The 22,879-nt window shown below is 34.7% G+C and overlaps 1 protein-coding gene across 1 annotated transcript; it reads left to right on the top strand.

The window, feature by feature from the left end:
- Positions 1–850: 850 nt before the first annotated feature.
- Positions 851–19,760, top strand: DNAJC10 (DnaJ (Hsp40) homolog, subfamily C, member 10; the record flags this gene model as incomplete). The annotated part of the gene is made up of 20 exons (XM_009586730.1): positions 851–901; positions 1,747–1,829; positions 2,014–2,145; positions 3,001–3,094; positions 3,310–3,387; positions 4,644–4,687; positions 5,062–5,199; positions 6,322–6,411; positions 7,194–7,307; positions 8,101–8,215; positions 9,984–10,111; positions 10,386–10,502; positions 11,774–11,875; positions 12,956–13,111; positions 14,476–14,609; positions 16,147–16,200; positions 16,589–16,736; positions 17,205–17,324; positions 18,565–18,681; positions 19,249–19,760. Coding segments are annotated over 20 exons (2,027 nt in total), but the record flags the coding sequence as incomplete, so codon positions are not given.
- Between the last annotated feature and the right edge of the window lie 3,119 nt (positions 19,761–22,879).

Here is a 22,879-nt window from a genome sequence, read left to right as displayed (position 1 = left end):
AAAAATATAGATATTTTATATATATGTATGGGTGAGTATATGTATTATATTACATGATATATAAATGGATAGTAATATAAAAAGTACCTTGTCACCTGTAGAAATTAATTTCTCTCATTATTTATTTGCATTTAATCCTTGTATACCTCAGGTGAAATGGCATCTCACCATGTTAGGTACTGTAAAAGATCTGTAGCCATAGTAGCATAATATAATGCTGCCTAATAGTATTTTTGGTATCTCTGCACTGCCTTTCTTGCATACTTGAAGTAGTAGACTGTTCTGTAGTGATGTTCCAGGTAGGACTGGTTAGCTTTTTAGAAAAACTGTCTTCCTTACTTTTATTCTGTCCACTTCATTCCACTGCGTTCACACATTCTGTTAGTGGAAAAGCTTGTGGCTGAAACGCCTTTGTGATCTAAATAGTTTAGATAACCAGAGGCTAAGAGAAGAAGTGAAAGCTTCCAGATATTACATATAGCTCTCTCACTGAGAGCTGAAGCTTTAATTTTAATCTGACAGCTGGTTGATGTTATTTCTAATACTCTTGCCATATCAGTGGTAGTTCAAGTTCTGTGCTCACTTGGTGGTTGGTCTACTAAAACACCAAAAGAACTTTTCTGTTCTGATGGTGGTTTTTGTAGCATGAGGGTGCGGGAGTTTGCAAGAGATTGACCTACGGTTACATATTACTAAACAAATATAGCTTTGTTGTAAAAAAACTATCTTTGCTAGCTTACTATTTCAATTTAAAGATACTGTCTTCTGTTTTCTGTCTTTTGAATAAGATGATTGTTTCTTCATTTTAAAGATGGCAAAAATAAAAAGCAATTGTTGGTTTTTTTAATAGGTATTTATGATGATGATCCTGAAATTATAACATTGGATAGAGGAGAATTTGGTAAGTTTTAAATAAATAACTATCTGTTTGACAATATGGCAACCCAAAGTAACAATTTTTACATTCTAAGCTGTATATCTATAGACTTCTATTACCTATCTATACAAAAAACTGTCAGAAAATCATCTTCAGATGAGAAAACAAAAAAACCCCAAACCCTTTACACTTCCTGATAAATGCTAGTTAGCAAATAGATGAATAGCAATACAGTTTATATTAAGTTTGAAAGAGATTTTTGTGAGATCTGTAAGAGGAAATTATCTGAATTAACGTTTTATTTCTCCTAATGTAGCATTACTATTTTTTTGGTCTCTTGGCTAAAAATGCACTTGATAGGAAGTGTTTCCCCTGATTTTTCTAGTAATTATATTAACTTGGATTTTTAGATTGCATTCTCACCTATTAGACAGGGATTCTACATAAAAAGATTGCCTGGTGGAACCCAGAAAATACGTGAAGCGATATAAGGAAATGGAAAGTTCTAGTGGGTAAAAATCTTTCAGAACTTGTATTTTGTTTTTAAGGTAACCAGACTTTCACTATCGCACATTTCAGCTAGGTTAATCTGTAGAGAGTAAATTTATTCTTAATTAGTAGAACAGATGTTGAAAGTCAGGGTGCTGATATCCTCTGAAATATGATCTTTGCGCACTTTTCTACAACAGTGAGTATGTGCAAGTGAGGTGCAGTCTTTATCCCATCTGAGTTACTGTTACTAACTGTATATGAGATATAAATACTTAATTCAGCTCTTGGGGAAAATGATATGGTAAAAATGTACATTCTAGATATAACTACATTGTAGATGTGCATTACGTAATTACAATTTTCTTCTCTCCATGTAGATGCTGCTGTTAACTCAGGAGAACTATGGTTTGTGAATTTTTATTCTCCCCGATGCTCCCACTGCCATGAGTTAGCACCTACGGTATGTGTAACAAGCAAATTAACTCTGAAAATTCTTGGTTTTAACAGCGTAAAACTCAATAGTGTATTTTTTACACTGAAGCTGAAACCAGAGACAACAATTCAAGATGCCAGGAATAAAACATGTGCTGATTTTTCATTATATCTTTATAGGAAAATATCCTTTTTTTTTCTTTTTTTTCTAGTGGAGGGAGTTTGCTAAGGAGATGGATGGAGTAATACGCATTGGAGCTGTCAACTGTGGAGATAATAGAATGCTTTGTCGAATTAAAGGGATTAACAGTTATCCCAGTCTGTATGTTTTCAAAACTGGAATGGTGAGTGATAAAACTTCAAGCGTTTTTAGAAAGACTGAAATCTGGAAGAGTATTTCTTTAATACTTGTTCAATCATAGATCTTTATATAAAGATTTTCCTTTTAATATATTACTTCCTTTTGATAAATTACTTTTTCTCTTCCTTCACCTTGGTTAAATTAATTTAGAAAGTTAACTTCAAAAATAGATATCTGGTTTATACAGTGCTTTTTTTTGAATCATTTCACCGTGCAACGTATCACTTCTGATTTGGGAATATACTGTCGGCAGTGGTGCTGTAGCAAAGCAACAAATCTACTTGAACAGTTTCTCTTACAGTATTGTAATGGACTTTTCAAATACAAAGAATAGTCTGTGGTTTTGAGTGCAAAGAATATGATCATGTACCTAAAGAAATGTAGAAATTCCTTCCACAAGATTTCCTCCATGCTAGCTGCGTTATGTACATCATGCTTTATAGCTGCTTGTTAAGTAGTGGTGCCAGGGGTGGTGTACAAATTGAACTTGAATTGAACTTGGGTACGTTTTGATAATGGTAAGATTTGAGAGGTTGAACGCAGAGATTGTGCATACACTAAATGGACTGACGGCAAGCAGTTTTTACTTAAATAGAAATATAATCATTGGGAGTTGGTGTTTCTAAGACTAAATTATCCTTGTGTTGCTGGACTTGGAAAGAAATCACATTATAAAATTTCAATAAAAGTTAAATTCCAAATATTCCAATATGGGAGGCAGAGAACAGTTAGAGCTAAGGTTTGGGGCAGGCGGGGAGGGTGTCCCGTGGTTGCATAGGTTTTGGGGTTTTTTTTTCTTTTTTTTAACTTTATAAACTTTATTCTTTGTTTTCTGTAGCAACCAGTGAAATATTATGGAGACAGGTCAAAAGAGAGCTTAAAGAACTTTGCTGTGCAGTATGTTACAAGCACAGTCACTGAGTTATGGGCAGGTAATGTTCACATATTTTGCTTGGGGTGTTGTTCTTGAAATTGCTTTTACAATATAAAATATGTCAGAAACTATGTATACAACTGATTCTGTCAACTAAGTTATTTTTGAGATTAAAAATAGTTCACTGTAATTTGCTAATATAAATATAAAGCCTTCTTGTTTCATAGTCATGTTTAACGAGCCACAAACTGATGCAAATTGTTTCACTCTTAGGAAACTTTGTTAATGCCATTGAAACTTCATTTGCTTCTGGCATTGGTTGGCTGATCACCTTCTGTGCTGAACGCGGGGGTAGGTGTATTACGTACTTTTCAAATAAGGCAAATGGAAAAAAAGTACTTTTGCTGATAGTGGCATAACCCCTTTTGCTTCTAATAAAAAGCTGTAAAACATCTTAGGTTATCACAGTATTTGGACTGTGGGCCTCCGTTTTAGAGGCAGTTTGTCAAAAGGGACATTAATAGAAAGATTATGCTATTGTGCTTCTGTCACGTGAGTCATTACAGCAGCACTCAAGTGTAACCCCTCAGGGAGGGAACTGGCAGAAAAGGCCTCTGACTTCAGTTTCCAGCTCAGGCTCAAATGACAGATATTACATAGGTGCATGCCAGCTTGTCATGATAGCTGAGTAGAAGAAAGGATGTATCTCCCCATTAAACCAGCAATACTCAAGAAATATTTTCTGTTAAGTTAGGTTTGGACATAGTAATTGGCTCTTACCGCTGATGTCATGACAGAATATAGATTTGCGTTATTTTTTGTAGCTGTTTGTCACTGACTTTCTTGGGATCAGTACTGGATATGGTATATGAGAAAGTTGCCTTAGTTAGCTGGTAGAGCTAAGTAAATGCACTACACCTTTGACAAATAAAGATTTCTCGGTCTTATGAAGAGACCTTTGCTCTGTGAACTGAATAACCAGAGCTGCAGTCTTGGATTTATATTTGTAAATAGCTTGATTTCAAGTTGCAGTCCTTTTGTTATTAAGTTTGCAACTTTGGCTCAATTAAAGTGAGGTTGATGCATCTTCTTATTTCAGAAAAAAACCCGCGTCAGTAGGTAACTATCCAAAGTCTGGATGGGTAATTAAATCATATGACGTATTTATTATAGTGAGTTATTATTTGAATCACAGAAAATTGATATTTCCATCAAATCACATTCCAAGACAGTATGTAGATACCTCTAGACAGTATGTAGATACCTCTTGGGTTTTTTTTATTTTTTTCCAAACATTGGTTAAGAAGAAATTTTAAAGGTCAGTCTTAGTATAGCAAATAAAATTTTAAAATTTTTAAAATGAGAATTCTGTGTTGATGAAGCAAGAGAATGTTATTCATGTTATTTTTAACTTAGACAACCATCAAGTGCTGATTACTAGATGTTACAATGTCAAGTCACTGAAATACCGGATGAATAGCCAGGAAGCATGCTTTTTGAAATGTCACTTTTGTAGGGAGGAAAGGGGTAATTCTAAACAAGAGTAGGTTTCGTGCATTAATAATTTTAAGTTTTATGTTTGTAAATAAATGATTTTTATTTTGCAGATTGCTTGAGTTACCAAACACGCCTTAAGCTAGCCGGCATGTTGGTAAGCAGTGTTTCACTTTGAAAGCATTACCTATTATAGTTAAAACAAAATAAGAGAAGTGAAAGCATAAAGTTGTAGCCAAAACTCTCACTGAGTTTAGTGGAACCAAGATTTCACCCATTAACTTTCAGAAGAGTGTAATATTTTGACTTAGTAGCTATTGGAATAACATTAATTTTTTAAAGAATTTTATAAAAGATGAATGAATATAAACTAATTAATTACAATGTGGTCTCCTTCCATTTTCTAAATGTTGTATATAATTGCTTCTGTTGGGATTTTCAAAAGCATTTCTGAACCTGAAATTAAAAAATACTCTTTGGTTTTGTGTTTGGTTTTGTTGTTTTGTGGTGGTTTCTTGTTTTTTATTACAGGAAGGTCTTGTTAATGTAGGCTGGATGGACTGTGGCACCCAGGGTGAGCTTTGTGATAATTTAGATATCTCATCTAGTACTACAGCATACTTTCCACCTGGAGCCACGATAAATAACAAAGAGAAAGGAGGTGTTTTGGTACGAGTTGTTTCTCAACTGTTCTGTATTTAGATAAAATAAGGTGATGACAATGACAAAGGAATAAATATAAATATAAGTATAAATAATTTCTAGATTGATTATATACAACTGAAAAGATGCTTTTTTCTTTTTTCTTCTAAGCCTGTATGCCTGGTATGAGTTTATATCTCTCCTAGCTTCTAAGGCAGTGATCCCCAGAGGTGGTCCCCAGTTTGCTAGTATGCTGGGAGAGTGACCAGGAGTACGCTGCAGTAGCAGCAGCCTGTGGCTCTGCCTAGCCACCTCCTCAGGAGCCTCCCTGAGCAGCAGTGGGAATCCAGGGGTGGGATGTGCTCTGTGACAGGCCCAAGAGCTAGTTCTGAAGCTGCTACCCACTATCCTGGGCAAGCTTGGGAGATTTGCCATGTGCCCCCAATTTTTATTCCAGAAGGAATATGCCCCAGGTATCACGAGTTTGAGAAATGCTACTCTGAACGGAGTACTGGCACGTGTGGTAAAAGTACTCCTACGTTGTCTGTCAGTACGGGTTATGCTGTTCGGCTATATTGTAATATTGCAACCTCCTCCTACGTTTGTAGTTTTAACTTCCTTAATTGATGGGAGACATTTCTCAGTTTGAAGCATGACTTGTTCCTTTCTATATCTTTAAAAGGAGGAAATTAAATTTGTAACCTACCTACTTTCAACCTTGTAACTTATCAACTCTGAGTTACTAATTCATATTGCTTCCTAAATAGAAAAAATTACTGAAACTTAAATATCTGTACAGTGCAGTTAAGGAAGGCTGTAAAACTAGATTGAAAAACTTGTAAACTTGATTGGAAAATTTGGTTTGAAATTTGAATTTGAGACTTTTAGCATGCGTTTATGACAAAATACGGTATCTTGAGTTTAATATTGTGGGAAAACAAGCTAAAAAGCAGTATTCTGAGCGTGGTATTTGTGAAACTATATGTATGAAAAAGAAGTTGATCAAATAACGTATTATTAACTGTACTCTTCAGTTGATGGAAAGGAACAAATCAGAATAATTTCCCTGACACTTTGAGTACTAATCATCAACAATCAGGTTGATGTTTGTAATTTCTTATAATAAACACAGTTAATTTTCCTTCCTAGTTTCTTAACTCCTTGGATGCCAGAGAAATATATCAGGAAGTAATGCAGCATCTGCCAGACTTTGAAATTATCTCTGCAGCATCCTTAGAGGTAAATTTTAAAAAATATGTTAAGATTTCTTTAAATAATGTATTTTTAGGTTTTTTTTATCATTGGTTTTTACATTTTTCAAATCCTGTTGATACAACAACCTAGTATTTATTTAACTGAAAATGACTTTTTTTTTTTTCCCCCCTCTGTAGCCAAAATTATTTAATATTGTCTACATTCACTTTTGTTGTTTAGCAAAACAACAAGGGGGGGGCATTTATTCAATAGGAAAATAGAAAACCACGAAGTTGCTAGTGCAACTCACTCTGCAACTGTATCTTTCTGATTGTTTTTTAAATCAACTACATTGTAGAGAATTTTATTTTAAATGTATTTTGTCAGTAAGAAACAAAAAAATACTTGTTAATCCATGATAAGTTATGTATGAACTGAAACTAGAAGTCATAAAAGTTACTCATGTCTTGGAGAAAAAAAAGAGGAAACCTCTCTTCACAGTTGTAGTAGCACTTAGCAGCTTGATCTACAATAGGAAACACACATGGAAACAAAAGGTATTCGACGGTAGCATGTAGCTGGCTGTTTTCAGATTTTTTCCTCTTTCCCACTTATGATGCAGTAAAATGAAGTTTAGTGGAGGGACTACATGAAAGAATTTGTTGAGTGGAGGAGGTCACTCAGAGATCAGATGAATAATTGGGCATTTGCCTTTATAAAACCTAAAAGGAATTTACAAGTTGGTATAAATTGGGAATAATATTTTTTTCTCCATGTTTTTATTGTGGTTTTGTTGTTTTGTTTTTTTTTTTTCCCTTCGTTTAAAGGATCGTGTGGCTCATCACCGATGGCTGCTTTTCTTCCAGTTTGGGGAGAGTGATAAATCAAATGTACAGGAATTTAAGAAACTTAAATTTTTACTTAAAGATGAACATATTCAGGTAAAACTGCTCACTCATCTAGTGTTAAATACCATTTAAATTCAGAGAACAAGTCAGTATGTTTTTCATTAACTGTTACTACCACCTGCCACCTCTGGTACTGAAAGAGATATACTATCATATGGTAGGTCTGTAGTAAAGTTTTTAATTAAAAGCAAGCAATGAAGTTTCCTATAGGGTTTGAATAATTTAAAAGTAGTTAGGAAAGATTGTCTTTTAAATCTGCTCTCTCATGGGAAATGTTGCTGCAGATCCCATTCAGTTAACAATTAAAAGTTAACACTTCAACATCAAATTGATGTATGTGAAACTGTATTTTAACTACTCGGAAAACCCTATAATTATCTTGAAAATTTTCTTAATAAAAAGAAACCAAATTCAAACTTTGTACTAAAGACACATGGATTGTGTTATTCTATAAGATATGTATTTTTAAAAAATTGTTGCATTGACTAGAAGAATTTTAATGTCACATTTATTTTAGGTGTCTTTTTGCTTCCTTGCTATTTTGTTTGGAGGGGGAAAAAAAAGAGGATTCTTTATCGTTTTATTCCCCGTTTTGACCTTTAAATTAAAAATTAGAAAACAGCCTAATACAGCTGTGCTAGTAGTTTTCCTCAAATGTCATAGTTACAAGATTGCCCTAAGACCTCTGTGCTTATAAAAAGGCTACTACTTTTCCATATTTTTACCTTTTTTTAATGAATCTATCCTAACTCTTATTGCCTTTCCAAATAAATTAATCTATATAAATTAGGATGCTTTAATTAAAATGGCACTGTCTGTTAAATAGGTTGGCAAGTTTGACTGTCTTTCCTCACCAACCATTTGCAACAAACTATATGTCTATCAGCCTTGTTTAGCAGTCTTCAAAGGAAAAGGAACTGGAGATTATGAAATTCATCATGGTAAGGGAAACTTTGGCAAGTTTAAATCATTACATAACCACTTTGAGATGACACTATCTTTGGCAAACTGCATTTGTTTTCCCAAGGAACGGTTTTGTAGTTTTAGTATTTGCTATTTTTCCTCTGACCTTAGTGTAGCCTTGCACAAACGTATCATTTCCTTTTGTTTTTTTTCTTTTTTTCCTGGGTAAGCAGTCATCAGATACCAAGAGATGTATTTTGTCTCTACTACTCTGTCTATTTCAATGTCATTTACATGATTACATACAAATGAAATCTCTGAAGCTGATCAGGATGGCTTCTGCTTTGGGTAGGATAAGCAAAGAATGCTGTAAGGCACACCCTTCATAGAGGCTTAACATGCTGGTTATACAGTGCTGCCAACTTGAGAAACTTGGATTTGATTTCATGTGTCACTGCACTGAAACTAATTCCATGTTTTGCTGACTTCCATCCAAGAAAATCTGTATTGAGACTTTTACCACTTACTTTCATTTCCAAAGTAGCAGTTTCCTTCCAGGAAAGGTTGGAACTACGTTACTGTGTACCACTGAAAGGACTCAAAAACTCTGGTTGAAGAAGAACAGAGCCTGAAGCAAAACTGTAGCTTGCAGCAATAGCTGTAGCTTCATCCAGAATGCGGCACAAGACCATTATGCAAGATGAGGTTCTCATTTTTCAGCCTCTGAAGTATTAGAAACAGCTTGCTAGAATTAAGTCAGAACCTCAGTACTGTAATAAAGAAGAAAGGAGAGAAGTTTTTGACCACTTAGGAAAGATTAGTCATATCTAAGGGGGAAGGATGATCCCATATATCTAGTGATTGCTGCCAGGAAAAGCCTTATATACTCTCTGAAATTTCCACTCCTGCAGAGAAGCCAAGAAAGGGTCATATACATACAGTGTTTTTAATCTTTTTATAATGGCATAGATTACAAATTGGACTACAGTACATACATTCCTTTCTGAATGGTTTGGTTTACTATTTACAAAATAGATGGCATCTAGAATGTTTGCCAATAGTCATCTCACTCCAGTATTTATAACAATATAATACTCGAAAGAATCAGGCTTTTTTATATGCTATGTCGAAGAGCTTCAACAGTTTAAAATCTAAGAACAATAATAAATCTTAATAAGTCATTGTGCAGTGACTTCAGACTTAATTACCCTGAAGGTCTTATTGTCAGTTCATTTCAAGACACAAACTCTCATTTCTGCTGGCAAATATGTACATGAAGAGTATGAAGAGACTTGATCTTTGCCCACTAGAGCTGTGTCAGCTGGAACTTCAGTTACACCTAAAAAGCTGTTATTTATCGATATCATGTATTTTGCTTGAGGTCTTGACTGTGTCAATACCTTTGCCAAGGCAACCGTATCTAGAATAGTAACTTTTTAATTCAACAAACACTAGTAAGATGGTAAAACAGCCAGTAGTCCAGACACAAAACAACATTCATTTTGTTTGACAAAAACATGTTTTGTCTTGGATAAAACATTTATTTGGCTAATATTACGTAAATACAGTTTAATATTTAGCCAAATATCAACTGTCACCTAGAATATGTCTTACCTGTGTAGGTTTGGACAGTTTAACATTGTCTTCCTGAGAAAAAGCAAGCCAGTACCTGTTCAATTTATTTAAGCAGACCATGTTTAAAGATCAGTCAAGGGAACTGAAGGACTCCTGTTGCTATCACTGAGTTTTTTAATGAGATGTCTCGTAGGGAAAAATAACGTTTCCTTTTTACATTGTTCTTTGAAGGAAAGAAGATCTTATATGACATTGTTGCATTTGCCAAAGAAAGTGTCAACTCTCATGTTATCACGCTGGGACCTCAGAATTTTCCTGACAAAGAAAAGGAACCATGGCTTGTGGATTTCTTTGCACCCGTAAATATTTAATATCTATATTTCCCTCCTTCTAAAATCTGTTATGTAACTATATAACAAAATACTAGCAGTATCTTGAAAGTGTCCTTCAGCATCATGAGATAGTATTGTAATTTCTCATTCCTTGGCAGCACTAGTTCCTAAGAGTGTGTGGGTTTTGTATTTAATGGAGTCTGTTGTCAAAGCAGCATATTATTCATCTCAAACAGCTTACGTTCTCCTGAGAGCCAACTGTGGGGAAAGCAATTGCGCTTACTTGCATTTTGTTTTCTAGTGGTGTCCTCCTTGTCGAGCTTTGTTACCAGAGCTGAGAAAAGCATCAAAACATCTTTATGGTCAGCTTAAATTTGGAACACTAGACTGTACTGTCCATGAAGGGCTTTGCAACATGGTAAGCTGCAGGAACTGCAAGAAAAAAAAAAAAATCCTTTCAAAGAATATTATTTTCTTCTAGTTGGGGGTAAGGGGATAGGGGCAGACAATGCTTGTTCTTTAATATTACTTTCTTAAAGGGTAGTAAACCAAACAGGACACTTGTATCATAATTTTTTTCAAAGGAGCAAACTATGTAACCATTACAGATAATATATTAATGCAAAATACAGGTCACATTTTGCTCTGATTTCAGAGTGTTATTGGAAGACTCTGGAAGTGTCAGAATTTAATAATTCCTGGGTTTTTTTAAGAGGAAAAAAAGAATTAAAGCAGACCCAGAAAGTTTTTTCTAGTGAGTATATAAATACATGCATTCTTTTTGTTCTTCACATAAGAGGGTAAAAAACTTAAAGCAGTAAAGCATTTAAAAATACAAGTTTTATATTGATATAACACTTTTTGAAGATGTCTGCAAAACCACTTCTCATTCAGTTTACCCTAACTGACTTCGCTTTTTGTTTTATAGGGCTTAAGAAGTGCAGGATCAATTTCAAAGTAAAAGATAGCTTGTTACTTATCGGTTTACACTTATTTAAAGATACAGTAATGGAATGAAATTTTTTTTTTTTTCCCAATCTTGCCCAATTTTCCATGTTTAAATTTGCTTAACTTTTGCTTCAATGAATTTATCGTGGTAGAAATTATTGACGTTACTTTTCCTGAATTCCAGAAAATACTGACAGCTTTCCTGCAACTGCCCATTTTATTATTCACAAGAGCTTTTTACATTAGAATGTTTGTATTTATCTTTAAAATGTGAATGTCTTAAAACACATGAAAAAATGAGCAAAAAAGAACAAGCTTTTTAAAGTTTTATTTTGATGTGTTTACACGCTGAAGAATTCAGATCGTGGAAGCACTTGTGTTCAACAGTAAACAATACAGTTATTCAAACAGTACAAGCGTTTTCATCTGAAGCCTGGGAATAGCTTTAAAGTTAAGGCTTAGAAGGCCTGTGGATTAATTCCTGTATTTGTGGAGCATGGCAAAAGAACTACTGGCTGGTTTTTAAATTCAGAACAAACTATGCAATCTCTGAATACAATTGGCATCTTTTCTGTACTGATTTGTAATGGTTTCAAACTCCCATCTGCATGTAAGTCTGAGCAGTTGTACTGTACAAACTGGATAGATTAGCAGCTGTGAGCCACTGATACCGATGGCAGTTGAAGGAAAGTACAAAAAACCTAATAATTCCTTGCAATTTCTTCTTGTCTGTTTTGTTAGCATAACATTCGAGCTTATCCAACAACAGTTGTGTTCAATCAGTCTGATGTTCATGAATATGAAGGACATCACTCTGCTGAGCAGATCTTGGAGTTTATAGAGGTACGTAAATTACAATCCTTGTTGCAGTCATGCTCTGTACGCAGCTCATCCACAAACATGTTCTTTAGTTGGAAGATTCTAATATTTTTTTCTTTTTTTTTTTTTTTTTTTAATTAATTAGACTAGTAAGATACAGAGTGAAAAAACCTTGGGCTAGAAAAGTGATGCAGCAACTGTCAGTCAGGGACTTGACACCTCATGGATTAATTTCCCTACTCTGTCAAGTAATTTCTTTGAGATCATTAGGAAATAACTTAAGATCCCTTCCAATCTGCAGAATAATATTAATGATTTCTATCTCAGAGAGAGGATAAAGGAATTAAAAGTATTAAGTGCTATAGTATTAAGGTGAAAATGCTTCATGTACACACCTTGACATAGGAGGAGGTTCACATTTTTGTCAATTAGCTTGCTGCCCTCCATGCTTCTCAGCTGTTTCTTGAACTTTCATAACTCACAGAACTGCAAATCATTGGTACTCCTCATTGTTGCTGCCAGAGTTCTGGCACCCATCTTTCCTCCAGCATTCAGGTTCTCTCACTGCTAGATCCGCAGGCTATTTTCCACTCTTTGAAGACATTGTTCATTCTCTCCAGGCAGCCCAGAAATGCAGGTTTAAGAGTACACATGCAGGAACAGGTGGAGATCAGTCTTTTTCGGCTGATACTCAGAGGCCCTTAGTGCACCATATGTATTCTTCTGCATTCCAGCCTAAATAGCATGGCTGAGTCTCATAATGTCTGCTCGTGCCAGGTAAGCTGAATTTCTTGGCTTTTACCTCCCTTTATGGAGAAGAGGCAGAAAACCTCCCTTTTGCAGCCTGGCTGTATTTTTTTGATAGCTCTTCTCAGCAAATCAGGCATACAACTGTAGGTTGAAGGGATGACTTTTGATGCTTCCATGCCTTTCTGTGTGGAGTCTTCCCTACCTGCTACCCTGCTCCCTACAGCAGCAAGCAAATCTCACTAAAAGAGGGACACTCTCATAATTTGGTACAGTCTGCTTGTATGTGATGGCGCTAGATACAGGATAACTAATTGTTGCAAAATATATGTCTATAAACTGTCTTTACTTTTTTAGGATCTTAGGAATCCATCGGTGGTTTCCCTAACACCAGAGACATTTGTTGAATTAGTTCAGAGAAGAAAACGAGAGGAAATCTGGATGGTTGACTTCTACGCTCCGTGGTGCGGACCTTGTCAGGCTTTAATGCCAGAATGGAAAAAAATGGCCAGGGTAAATGATATTCAAATGTTTTTTCTGCTTTTGTGTCCTGTTCCATGGCATTATTGAGATGGTACAACTGCTGTCATAGAGATTTGTCAACTGAGAAAGTCTAGTGATTAATATCGCAGGCAAAACAGGGAATTTCTACCTGATAGTTTTATATTGTTTCAAATAAAAAGTTTTTCTTTTTTTTTAAAGGTTCAGTACATTGATATTGTAATCCAGTTTTTCCTGTAGATACAAGTGTGTTTTCCAAGATCTAAGAAACTTTAGAGTAACTAACTTCCCTTGATGCTTAGTGCTTTATATAGATAACAGCTCTGCATGTGTTTAAAACAAAATATGAAAAAAAGATTTATCCATAAATTAGGTAAGAATTGGTTGAAATAATTTGCCACTTCATTCTCAGTGTTCTTTATGATCATTAGTCATCTTTAAGATAGCGCTTAGACCTTGGTGAAGCCTCTGACTTGAATTTAAGATTAAAGAAGTTCAATCTTACCCTTCTTAATTATTTCCTGTACTAGGAAGATTTTTTTCTGAGATCTTGTTTTCTTCACTGAAAGTAAGTGAATGTTAAATACCGTACACTTTAACACTGATAGTCAGTTAGCTGAATTACGCGTACTTCAATATGGAATTGTTGGGATCGGAGAGGGTGTTCTTGTTTTGCAAGGTCGTTACAGCGTTCTCTCATTTGCAAAGGTAATATGAGTTTACTGACAACCATCCGGGTTTTCCTGGACACGTTTCCAGGAATTTGAACTAGAAGCTTTGGGCAAAAAAATAGGGCTTTGGAAACAAGTCTGTGACTTTAAGCGATTTAGAACTCACCTAGACTAGGAGTTCTAGCCAGGATTCTATATTCTGGTCAAAAGTCTGTGAAGTGTTATTAGCTCTATAGTACACGTTCAGTAATCATCAGCTTCACTGCGCATGCCAGGTGGTTTGGGCGTTTGCAACAAATACAGTGTGTTCAAGACACAGGCCAACTGTGCAACTGATAGCACATCTGCACTGTACCAGGATCTGTCATAATTACTGGCCTATGATATGAAACATGGTAGTCCTTATACTAAATAACCACACTCATATGTACTTTTGAAGCAAGGTAGGTGCCTCATGAGCCATGTGCGTGCGGCTTATACTAAAATATATGGGACTGTGCATGATGGGAATGTACCTGGGTAGCTGGCTCCCATTAGATACCAGTGACCCATTTACAGGAAAGAAGAAAGCCTTGTGATAATCTTGGTTTGTTTTGTTGGGTTTTTTCCCCCAACTAAGTGATTAAGACTTAAATTCTGAAGTATTACTGAAATTGTAGCATTATTGATTAGCATATTTGATTGTAGGTTTTCTTCTTTTTTCAGATGTTAAATGGATTAATCAGTGTAGGCAGTGTGGATTGTCAAAAATATTATTCTTTCTGTCACCAAGAAAGTGTTCGAGGGTATCCTGAAATAAGACTCTTTTCTCAAAAATCAAACACAGCTCATCAATATTAGTAAGTAGTTTACTTCATTTTGGGAAACGTTAGATGATGTAGAACAAGATGAATATACATTTTCTGTTGTGTAGAAGAGGTTCATCACAGCTATTAAAATAGGCTGTTACGAATTACTGTCCTAGATGTTATTTGACTTTGTTATCTCAAGCTAGTGCCATTTTATTTTTCCATTTCATTTCAGTAATTTGAACTGAGACCGCCTGAGGAATCTTAATTTTTATTTCTTGTTCTTTATCGATTGCCAGTTTTCTAACTTTAATTGCCTGTTAAAATAGGTTATTTAAATCGTATACTACTACTAGGGCCTAATTGATTGTAGCTTTATCTTTAGAGAACAGAGTGATGTAGCCATCTGATCATCCTCCCTGCCAACAGTCTGTTAGCACCATTGCAAAAATTTTCTGTGGTACATCTAGTCATCCCATTCATTGTATCATTAGTGTGGAAATATTAATCACTAACAAAACAAAATAAAAAAAATACTATGGGAAATCAAATCTGGCCAAAACCAAACAGCCTGTCCCTTCCATTTCACAGTACTGTTTGAAGATCCAGGGATTTCTGAAAGCACATGCATATTTAAAGATAGATAACTGTCTGAAATAGCAGATGTGTTGCTTCATTATTTTACAAATTGGAAAGTTCTATTAAATAGCAGAAAATAAATTGTAATGCCTCTTCATCGTAGTGCATAATAGCAGACTTCAGTAGCTTTCATCATTGGACTGCTTGCTTTTATTCAGTTCTTCTAGATAAAGTTTTTCTTAAAAGCAGATTTTTTTTTTTCTTGTTGAAAACAACTAAGTTGGTGAATATGACTGTTAAGTGCCAAATTCCTAATCATGAGTCAGCTATTTCCTGCAAAAATATGGAAATTTGTCTCTTAAAATAAAGATCACCAAGAACTATCAAGTCAAATTTTGACCAAATACTGAAAAATACTTTGTTATAAAGTTCTAAATTAGTGGATATGCATACTGAATTAATCTTTTTTCTAACCTGTCACTGGAATTTCAAAACTAAGCAATGCCCTGAAAGTCCAATTAATATATCCTTGTCCAAGTAACCAGTTTGCCTGGCTTTTCTCCTGTCAAATTGAGGGGAATGTATATAATTAATAATTGTTTTATTGTAATGAATGAACATCAATTAGAAAATATATTAAGATACTTCAGTTTAATTCTCAGGTTTCTTAGAGCCTGCAATTTTATCTGGAGTTATTACCAAAGATTCTTCATTCAGAATAGTTCTAGCTGTCAAAGCTGATGTGCTCCAAACCAAGTTTCTTACTCTCTTGACATAGAATTTTTTTCTCTTTCTTCTCTTCTTCTTCTAGGCCTTAATTCTGTATCTTTGAATTGTATTAACGAGACTTATTTATTCAGATTTGAAAGCAAGGTAGAAATATATCCTAAAACGTATGCATTTAAGTTCATTATTTCATCATCTCCACTCTATGGAGTGATTTTTTGTTTGTTTGTTTTAAACATAATTCAAACTACTGTGCAACGGGATTTTTGTTTTCTTTTTATAGTAGCTACAATGGATGGCACAGAGATTCATATTCACTGAGAGGCTGGGCTTTGGGGTAAGTTACTGCATTAAACTTCGTTTACAAGCTGCTTATATAGCTTGCTTGCTAGGAGAAATTAATATTTAAATGCTATGAAATCAAGAATTAGAAACAGGTGTATGTATCGCTTAATTTAAGATGTTAAAGTTTCCACATCTTTTAACTCAAGGTTTTAAAATGTGGTGAAATAGCATACACCTTACTGTCCACCCATTTTCTGAAGACCATATTATTATTTTGTCTGCCACTTTTAAAAAGTGATTCTCTTACAGTATGAAGTATAAAGCAGGGATTTCCAGACTACTAATATTCTTAATTTCAGAAACTTTTCTTGTGCTTAAATGGAATTCGGATATGTTTAAAGTTTTGAATGGATTATGACTGTTATTCTTCCTTTCCACAGATATTTACCACAAGTGTCTGTAGACCTGACTCCTCAGAGTTTCACAGAAAAAGTTCTGAATGGAAAAGATCACTGGGTCATTGATTTTTATGCTCCTTGGTGTGGACCTTGCCAAAATTTTGCTCCTGAATTTGAGATCCTTGCAAGGGTAGGTTTTTAACTGTATTTATGGATTGTTATACTCGTAATGGTTCAAATATAATTCATCAGCACTTCATTTCTTAGCAGTCATCCAAAAATCACATACTCCCAGTGATCCTCCTTCTCATTGGAAGTCCACACTTTTAGGTCCCACTTGCCAGTGGGTATTGTCTCTTGCACAGACACACACACAGAGACCCTCTTTTGAGACAGATTTCAGCTTATGCCGGGTGACCTTTGGAACTGTGATGTGCTTTGCCCTGAATTCAAGTAGAAGTGCTCTGCTGAACATGTAGTGACTTCTGATACACGGTTAACAGTCTGAGAAGCAAGCAAGCAACTACTCTGAGATATTTAAAAGATTTGAGCAACGTTTTTCATTTACTTTTAGCTGCGCTGCTGGCTTATTCAAATTATTTGCTTACAGTCACCCATGGAAACTTGAAGTTTGTTTCTAATAAACGTTTCTTTTCAGACCATTAAAGGAAAAGTAAAAGCTGGAAAAGTAGACTGTCAAGTGTATGCTCAAACCTGTCAAACTGCTGATATCAGAGCCTACCCTACTGTTAAGTTTTATCCCTACCAAGGAACAAAGGTAAAGTGTCTCCTGTGTGTACGCTGGTGAGCAGGTACTGTTAGTAGATGTATTTCATTTCACACTAAGACTTAAGAGACTATTTCTGTAACATATTAAAGTGCATTATTTAGATACTCAGGAGATACAATAATAATCAATTTCAGTAACATTTAAAATAGCAGGACAATGATACAGTAATAATGCGTTATTTAAAAATAATAAATTGTAAATTAATAGAACAGTAACTAAACTGGGAGCCTAACCAGAACCAGGGTTTAATTTTGCAGGGGTCTCATGGGACAAAATGTTTTTCAACCTTTACCAATTCCACTACCAGCTACCAAAAGCAGGCAAAGTCTCTCTCTAAATGAAGTGTGGAGAACTTCATTTTGGCTAAGAAGAAATAGTCTTTCCGTGTAATCATGGCATTTAATTATAATTTTGACTTAAATAATGCATTTTAAGATAGAAAATAGATTAAAAATATTTAGTTGTATTCTGTCTCAAAACCAAATCTTATCAAACCATTTCAATAATCTATGTGGCTGTTGAGATAAACATTTCCTACTAACAGATTAGTAGTAATAAATTAAAAAATTGAAAAGTATCCAGATAGTTCTAGAAATTGCCTTTATTCTTGTAAAACTATTAAATTTCAAGAATATTATAGTCATCTTTTTAAATGTATTAATGCTGAAGAGAAAGTATTCAATGCATTCTGATAGTTAGGCCAATTCTGTTAATTATACTTTCCTTTTCTTTTTTTAACTGAATCTCTTATGGGAAGTTCTAGAAATCCTTCCTCACACAATCCCATCAAATTCAATGAGACTTTTGTGTGGTAAGAGTAATGGCTTTTCAGGTCTCAAAAGCAGCGACCCACACTGACAGATTTCATGAACAGAGATCACGAAGTGGCAGACTTTGTAATGGCTGTCTACATTAAATACTTAGCTGAATAAATGTGAGAAAATTGTAACTATTTCAGGTTTATTTAAGGATCAAGACAAAACTTCTGTAGTTCAATATTTGTGTAGGTTTGAAAACTAGCAGCTAAGAGTGGTTCTTACTATAAAGACAATTAGCATTGTTTAAATTGAGACAAAAATATATCTGTGAATCATAAATCAACCTACCAGAGCCATTGTCTTCCTCCCTGCATTCCTCTTGAATTTTATCTGAAAGTAAGCAGATTTTCTATTCAGTGTAGAGCATGGGTAACATGTTACATGATTTTTTTTTTTTTTTTTTTTTTAAGAAAAATGTTCTCGGCGAATATATAGACAGCAGAGATGCAAAAGGTATTGCTGACCTTTTGAACGAAAAATTAGAAGCAATTCAAAATAAAGGAAAAAGAAAAAAATCTAGAAATAAGGTAAGAATAGTTATTGTGGAGCCTTTTGCAAAAGACTTATATTATTGGAAAGAATAGCCCTTTAAAATGATGTTAGTATTTGCTCTTTGTCCGTGAAATATTAAATGCCGTATCTTCAAATAGTACCATGTACATTTTACTTCCAGTCTTGTTTGGTTACTATTATTTATTCAAACTCAGTTCTCCATGTCCACAGATGTAGCAGAGAATACTGCAGCTGTAACATCAGTTATGGCAAGACTTAGCAGAATTTATAGCTATCCATGGGACAGCTGCATTAAAGATAGATGATTGAGATGCACTGTATCCTTAAGTGTAATCCTTAGACTAGATTTAGCAAGCAGGTGCCAAATTACAGAGGCTGATTAGTGCAAGATTGGGATTGACAGTTTAACTCAGAAAAGAGATATGAATACACAGCTGTTAAGAATTCTATTTAAGAAACATTTGCCCAGTTGAAAAATTAGTACCGCAGAGAAATTTAAAATCACAGAAGAAAAAACCCAATAATCTTAATTTTTGTTCGTACTTTCAGAATAACTTAATTGTTTATTTTCTTGTCACTAGGATGAACTCTAAGTGGTGCTGGAGGTAGATACAATTCAAAATATTCTGAAGCTGTGAATATAGAAGACACCACAAGGAAAATATAAGGCTGATCACATTCATGACAGGACAAAAGCAGTGAAAACTGGTTTGAGTTCATGGGCATATGTGACTATATGAATTCTGTTTGAATTGTGGGGAGATGAAAGCATTTTGGTTTTGGTGGAGGCATTCAATGTTTCTGCAAATGAATTTTGCGTGTTCCTCTTCTGATATACCAACTACCTTCTCCCTAGACAAACATTGGAGTTGACCAGAAATGCGGACTGTATCACTTTTGCCTACCCATTTTACTAGTTCCTTATATTTTTCTGTCTCTTTTCAAACACTTTTTGAATGTGGCACTCAGCCTATGGCTGAATATGCACTCAAACCACTCTGCAATGCAGAAACACAGTGAGGGACTGTCTCTTTGAAAGACAAACAGTTTTACCTGATGATTATTCTGCTTTGGGGTTGCATTGTTGCGTAGGCAATTGCTAAGAAATAAAATCAGGAACTGGTAGCAGGATAGGTTTATTGAATTACATTGCTCCTGCCCTTGAGTGGATTACTATATTGTGGCACTGGTGGTGGTGCCTGGATAATAGAACTTTGAAGAGCTTCTTTGGTTGTTTGGTTTGGGTTTTTTTAATTTTCTTTTTTAAATAATCAAAAAAAAAAAAATCAAGGACTTCAAACTCAGTGTTTCATTGACTTTCAAAATTTAAGTTATGCCATAAAAGCATCTGCTTAAGTTACGAGGTCATAACTTTATTATTGTCTTTTTAAATACAAATGTATTCTGTGGACATATTTAACCTCTCTTGGTATTACCACTTTTCCTTTCTCTGCAGACATGTTTTGGGGGTTTTGTTTGTTGGGTTTTTATATAAACTTCAGGCAAGCAGGATAGCAAGTGCCTTTTTTTAATTTAATAATGAACACTGTACATTGCAATGTCTCCTCATACATCTTAATAGAATTCCAACTCTTTAGAGTAATATTTTTCATAGCTTCTCAATAGACAAGAAAAATTACAGAAGACAACAAAATGTCTGCTCCATTTAGGAGTTCATCATTGAAATGTTTCATGTTTTCAATAAAATGCTGCTGAGAACTTGTCAGATGGACTTTCACTCCCTGCTCTCCATGTATTTAGGTTTGGCATGACTAGTCACTGTAGTGTGAGTATTATAAATTTGTATATACGTTGTTATCTACAAGTAATTTATTTTATAAAGAAGGCAGCAAGAAATAAAAGGAAGAGATTCTAGTAACTTTGAGATATTCAAATGTTTCTTCCCCTATGTTCAGGGTTGCCTCTATCGCTTTGCGGTTTTGCAGTGTATTAATCTGAGACAGAAGAAAATGTATTGCATCTATTTTTTAATAAAGTAGACCTTCCCACATCCAAATCAAACTTCAAACTCAATCACAGTCAAAAATGAAAATTTTGGTGTTTTGTGACTTTAATACAAACTCAGGTTTGGTCAGTTTTTGCATGTATGTTTAACTGTAACTTCAGTTCCCACCTCCTACCTTCTTCCTGGAAAATGAGGTCATGGTTACATACTCTAGGATCCTACTGTTAAAAATCTAATCAAAAATAACCTAGTATAGGTATTGGTACAGTTTCTTCCTTATTCCTGTTACTGTACAGTTTCTCTCCTATTTCTGCTAGCAGGAACAGACTAGTAGGACAAAAGAAAAAAAAAAAGCACTTCACAGCAACTCCTCCATAAGATGATGGTAACATAAGAACTTTCTGGCTTTACTACAGCTCTATTCATACTTCAGCTTTTTGTAAAAAATTACTTTATCACTTCCTTGTGGTTTAGTCATTTGAAGCATATAGATAACTCATCAAATATCCTCTACACTGACTTATTTTGTCCGGGCTACTGGTTTTGAAACTCATTTAGGCTGTGGGGAGGAGGATTTAGTTTAAATATCAGTGAAGTTCATTTTTAAGATTTAATTCTGTATCATAATACTCTCTTTGCATCCAATTTTTTAAATTTCTAAGTTAGAGACCAAATGGATGTGGGGCAAAAATGATCTTCAGAACAGAAAGAGAGAGTGAGCTGTAGATGATGTAGGTTTCTAAGAAGTTTTTCCAAGTTTTCATAGGTTTTTTTGCCAGCTGCCCTTTCTGCCAGTTTTCAATAAGCAGCTTGGGGGAAATGCAGTGAGTAATAAAATCTTGCCTTTATTCCTAGCCATACAAATAAATTAAAACCTTTTATACATAGTTGTATCTCCAACCTTCTCTAAGGACAAACTCACATGATCCAATTTTTACTAATCAAGGGTTTAAACTGATTATTCAGGACACTTCTGGAGCAGCACTATTTTTAAATAAGAACATCTTGAAATAGCCAGGTCCCTCAGTTTTCTCCTGTAGACTCATGGAGGTGTCAGCATTGCCTCATTCTTCAGAAATCAAATTTAAAAAAAAAAAAAAAACAAACAAAAAAAACCACCACCACCAAACCACAAAAACTACCCAGAATACTCAAAAATCTTCTCAAAATGCAATGAAGAATTGTATTGGCCAACAAATACTTTGGAATATACTCCCCCACCCCCAATGCCAAAATGCCAAACATAGTTCAAAACAAATTATAGTCATATTTTAGTAACTGTTTTGATACTTAAAGTTCATTTCATATTTTAAAAGAAAAACCTTCAAATTCCAAGCAATAAGCCAAGTGGTAGATGAATCTGAAACAGTACATGAATGAATGCTCTGATTTTAAATAACATTCCACCATTCCTTAGTCCCCTTTTCTCCTCCCAAGAGTAAATTTCAATTTTACTCTCATCATATGACCAAGATTGTTCCACTTCTCCCTGTTAGCTGCCTGTAGATAGTGTTTATTATCCCTTATTCTTCACTCCTTTCCTAGCACCACTCTCTAATGTGACTGTTCAACTGGGTGGACAAGTGTGATGACCTGTGGGGTTTGACTGAACGCCACAAAACGCCTCAATCAAGTCAAAGCAGGGCACGAGCGCTCCCCGGGGCCTCTTAGGACTTAGGACTTGCCGGGGTATTAAGTAAACATTGGCAGCCTTGCCCAATTTCTCAAATTACAAGCTGGCCTTGTACCTTCTCCTTCTCATGTAACTACGCATGCACAAAGAAAGGGCAATACATAATAAAACACAAAATACATGTATGCTGTACAATAGGTGGCATAGTACATATGGAGGCCTAATGGCTTTTAAATTTATCTCTGGCATCCTATTTTGCTTTAATTAAAAGAAGGACTTGTATGGCTGTTTAGTGTCACTGAACTGATTAGCCTTATACTAAAACAAACAACAAAGTTCCCAAGACACATTTGGCTCCGTTAGCTTCTACTGCTGCTAAAAGGCATAAAAATAGAATAGAGAGAATGTAGCAAAAGTTTCAAGCAACATACTGGTTTTATATGGTCTGCAGCTGGAAAGATCATGTTTTGATCAATCTTGGCAAGTTTGATTTTCTTCCATTCATGGGTATGCTTCAGGTTTAATAGTGTGGAAGTTCCATATATTTTTATCAGTTTATAAAAAGACTTAAAATGTTTTAATATTTAAAGTTTTCAACAGGAATGCACAAAAA

This window comes from Fulmarus glacialis, unplaced genomic scaffold, assembly GCF_000690835.1.
Source record: "Fulmarus glacialis isolate BGI_N327 unplaced genomic scaffold, ASM69083v1 scaffold36271, whole genome shotgun sequence".
Classification (NCBI taxonomy): Eukaryota; Metazoa; Chordata; class Aves; order Procellariiformes; family Procellariidae; genus Fulmarus; species Fulmarus glacialis.
The sequence above is the reverse complement of the archived record's forward strand: the minus strand, read 5'-3'. Positions and strand labels throughout refer to the sequence as shown.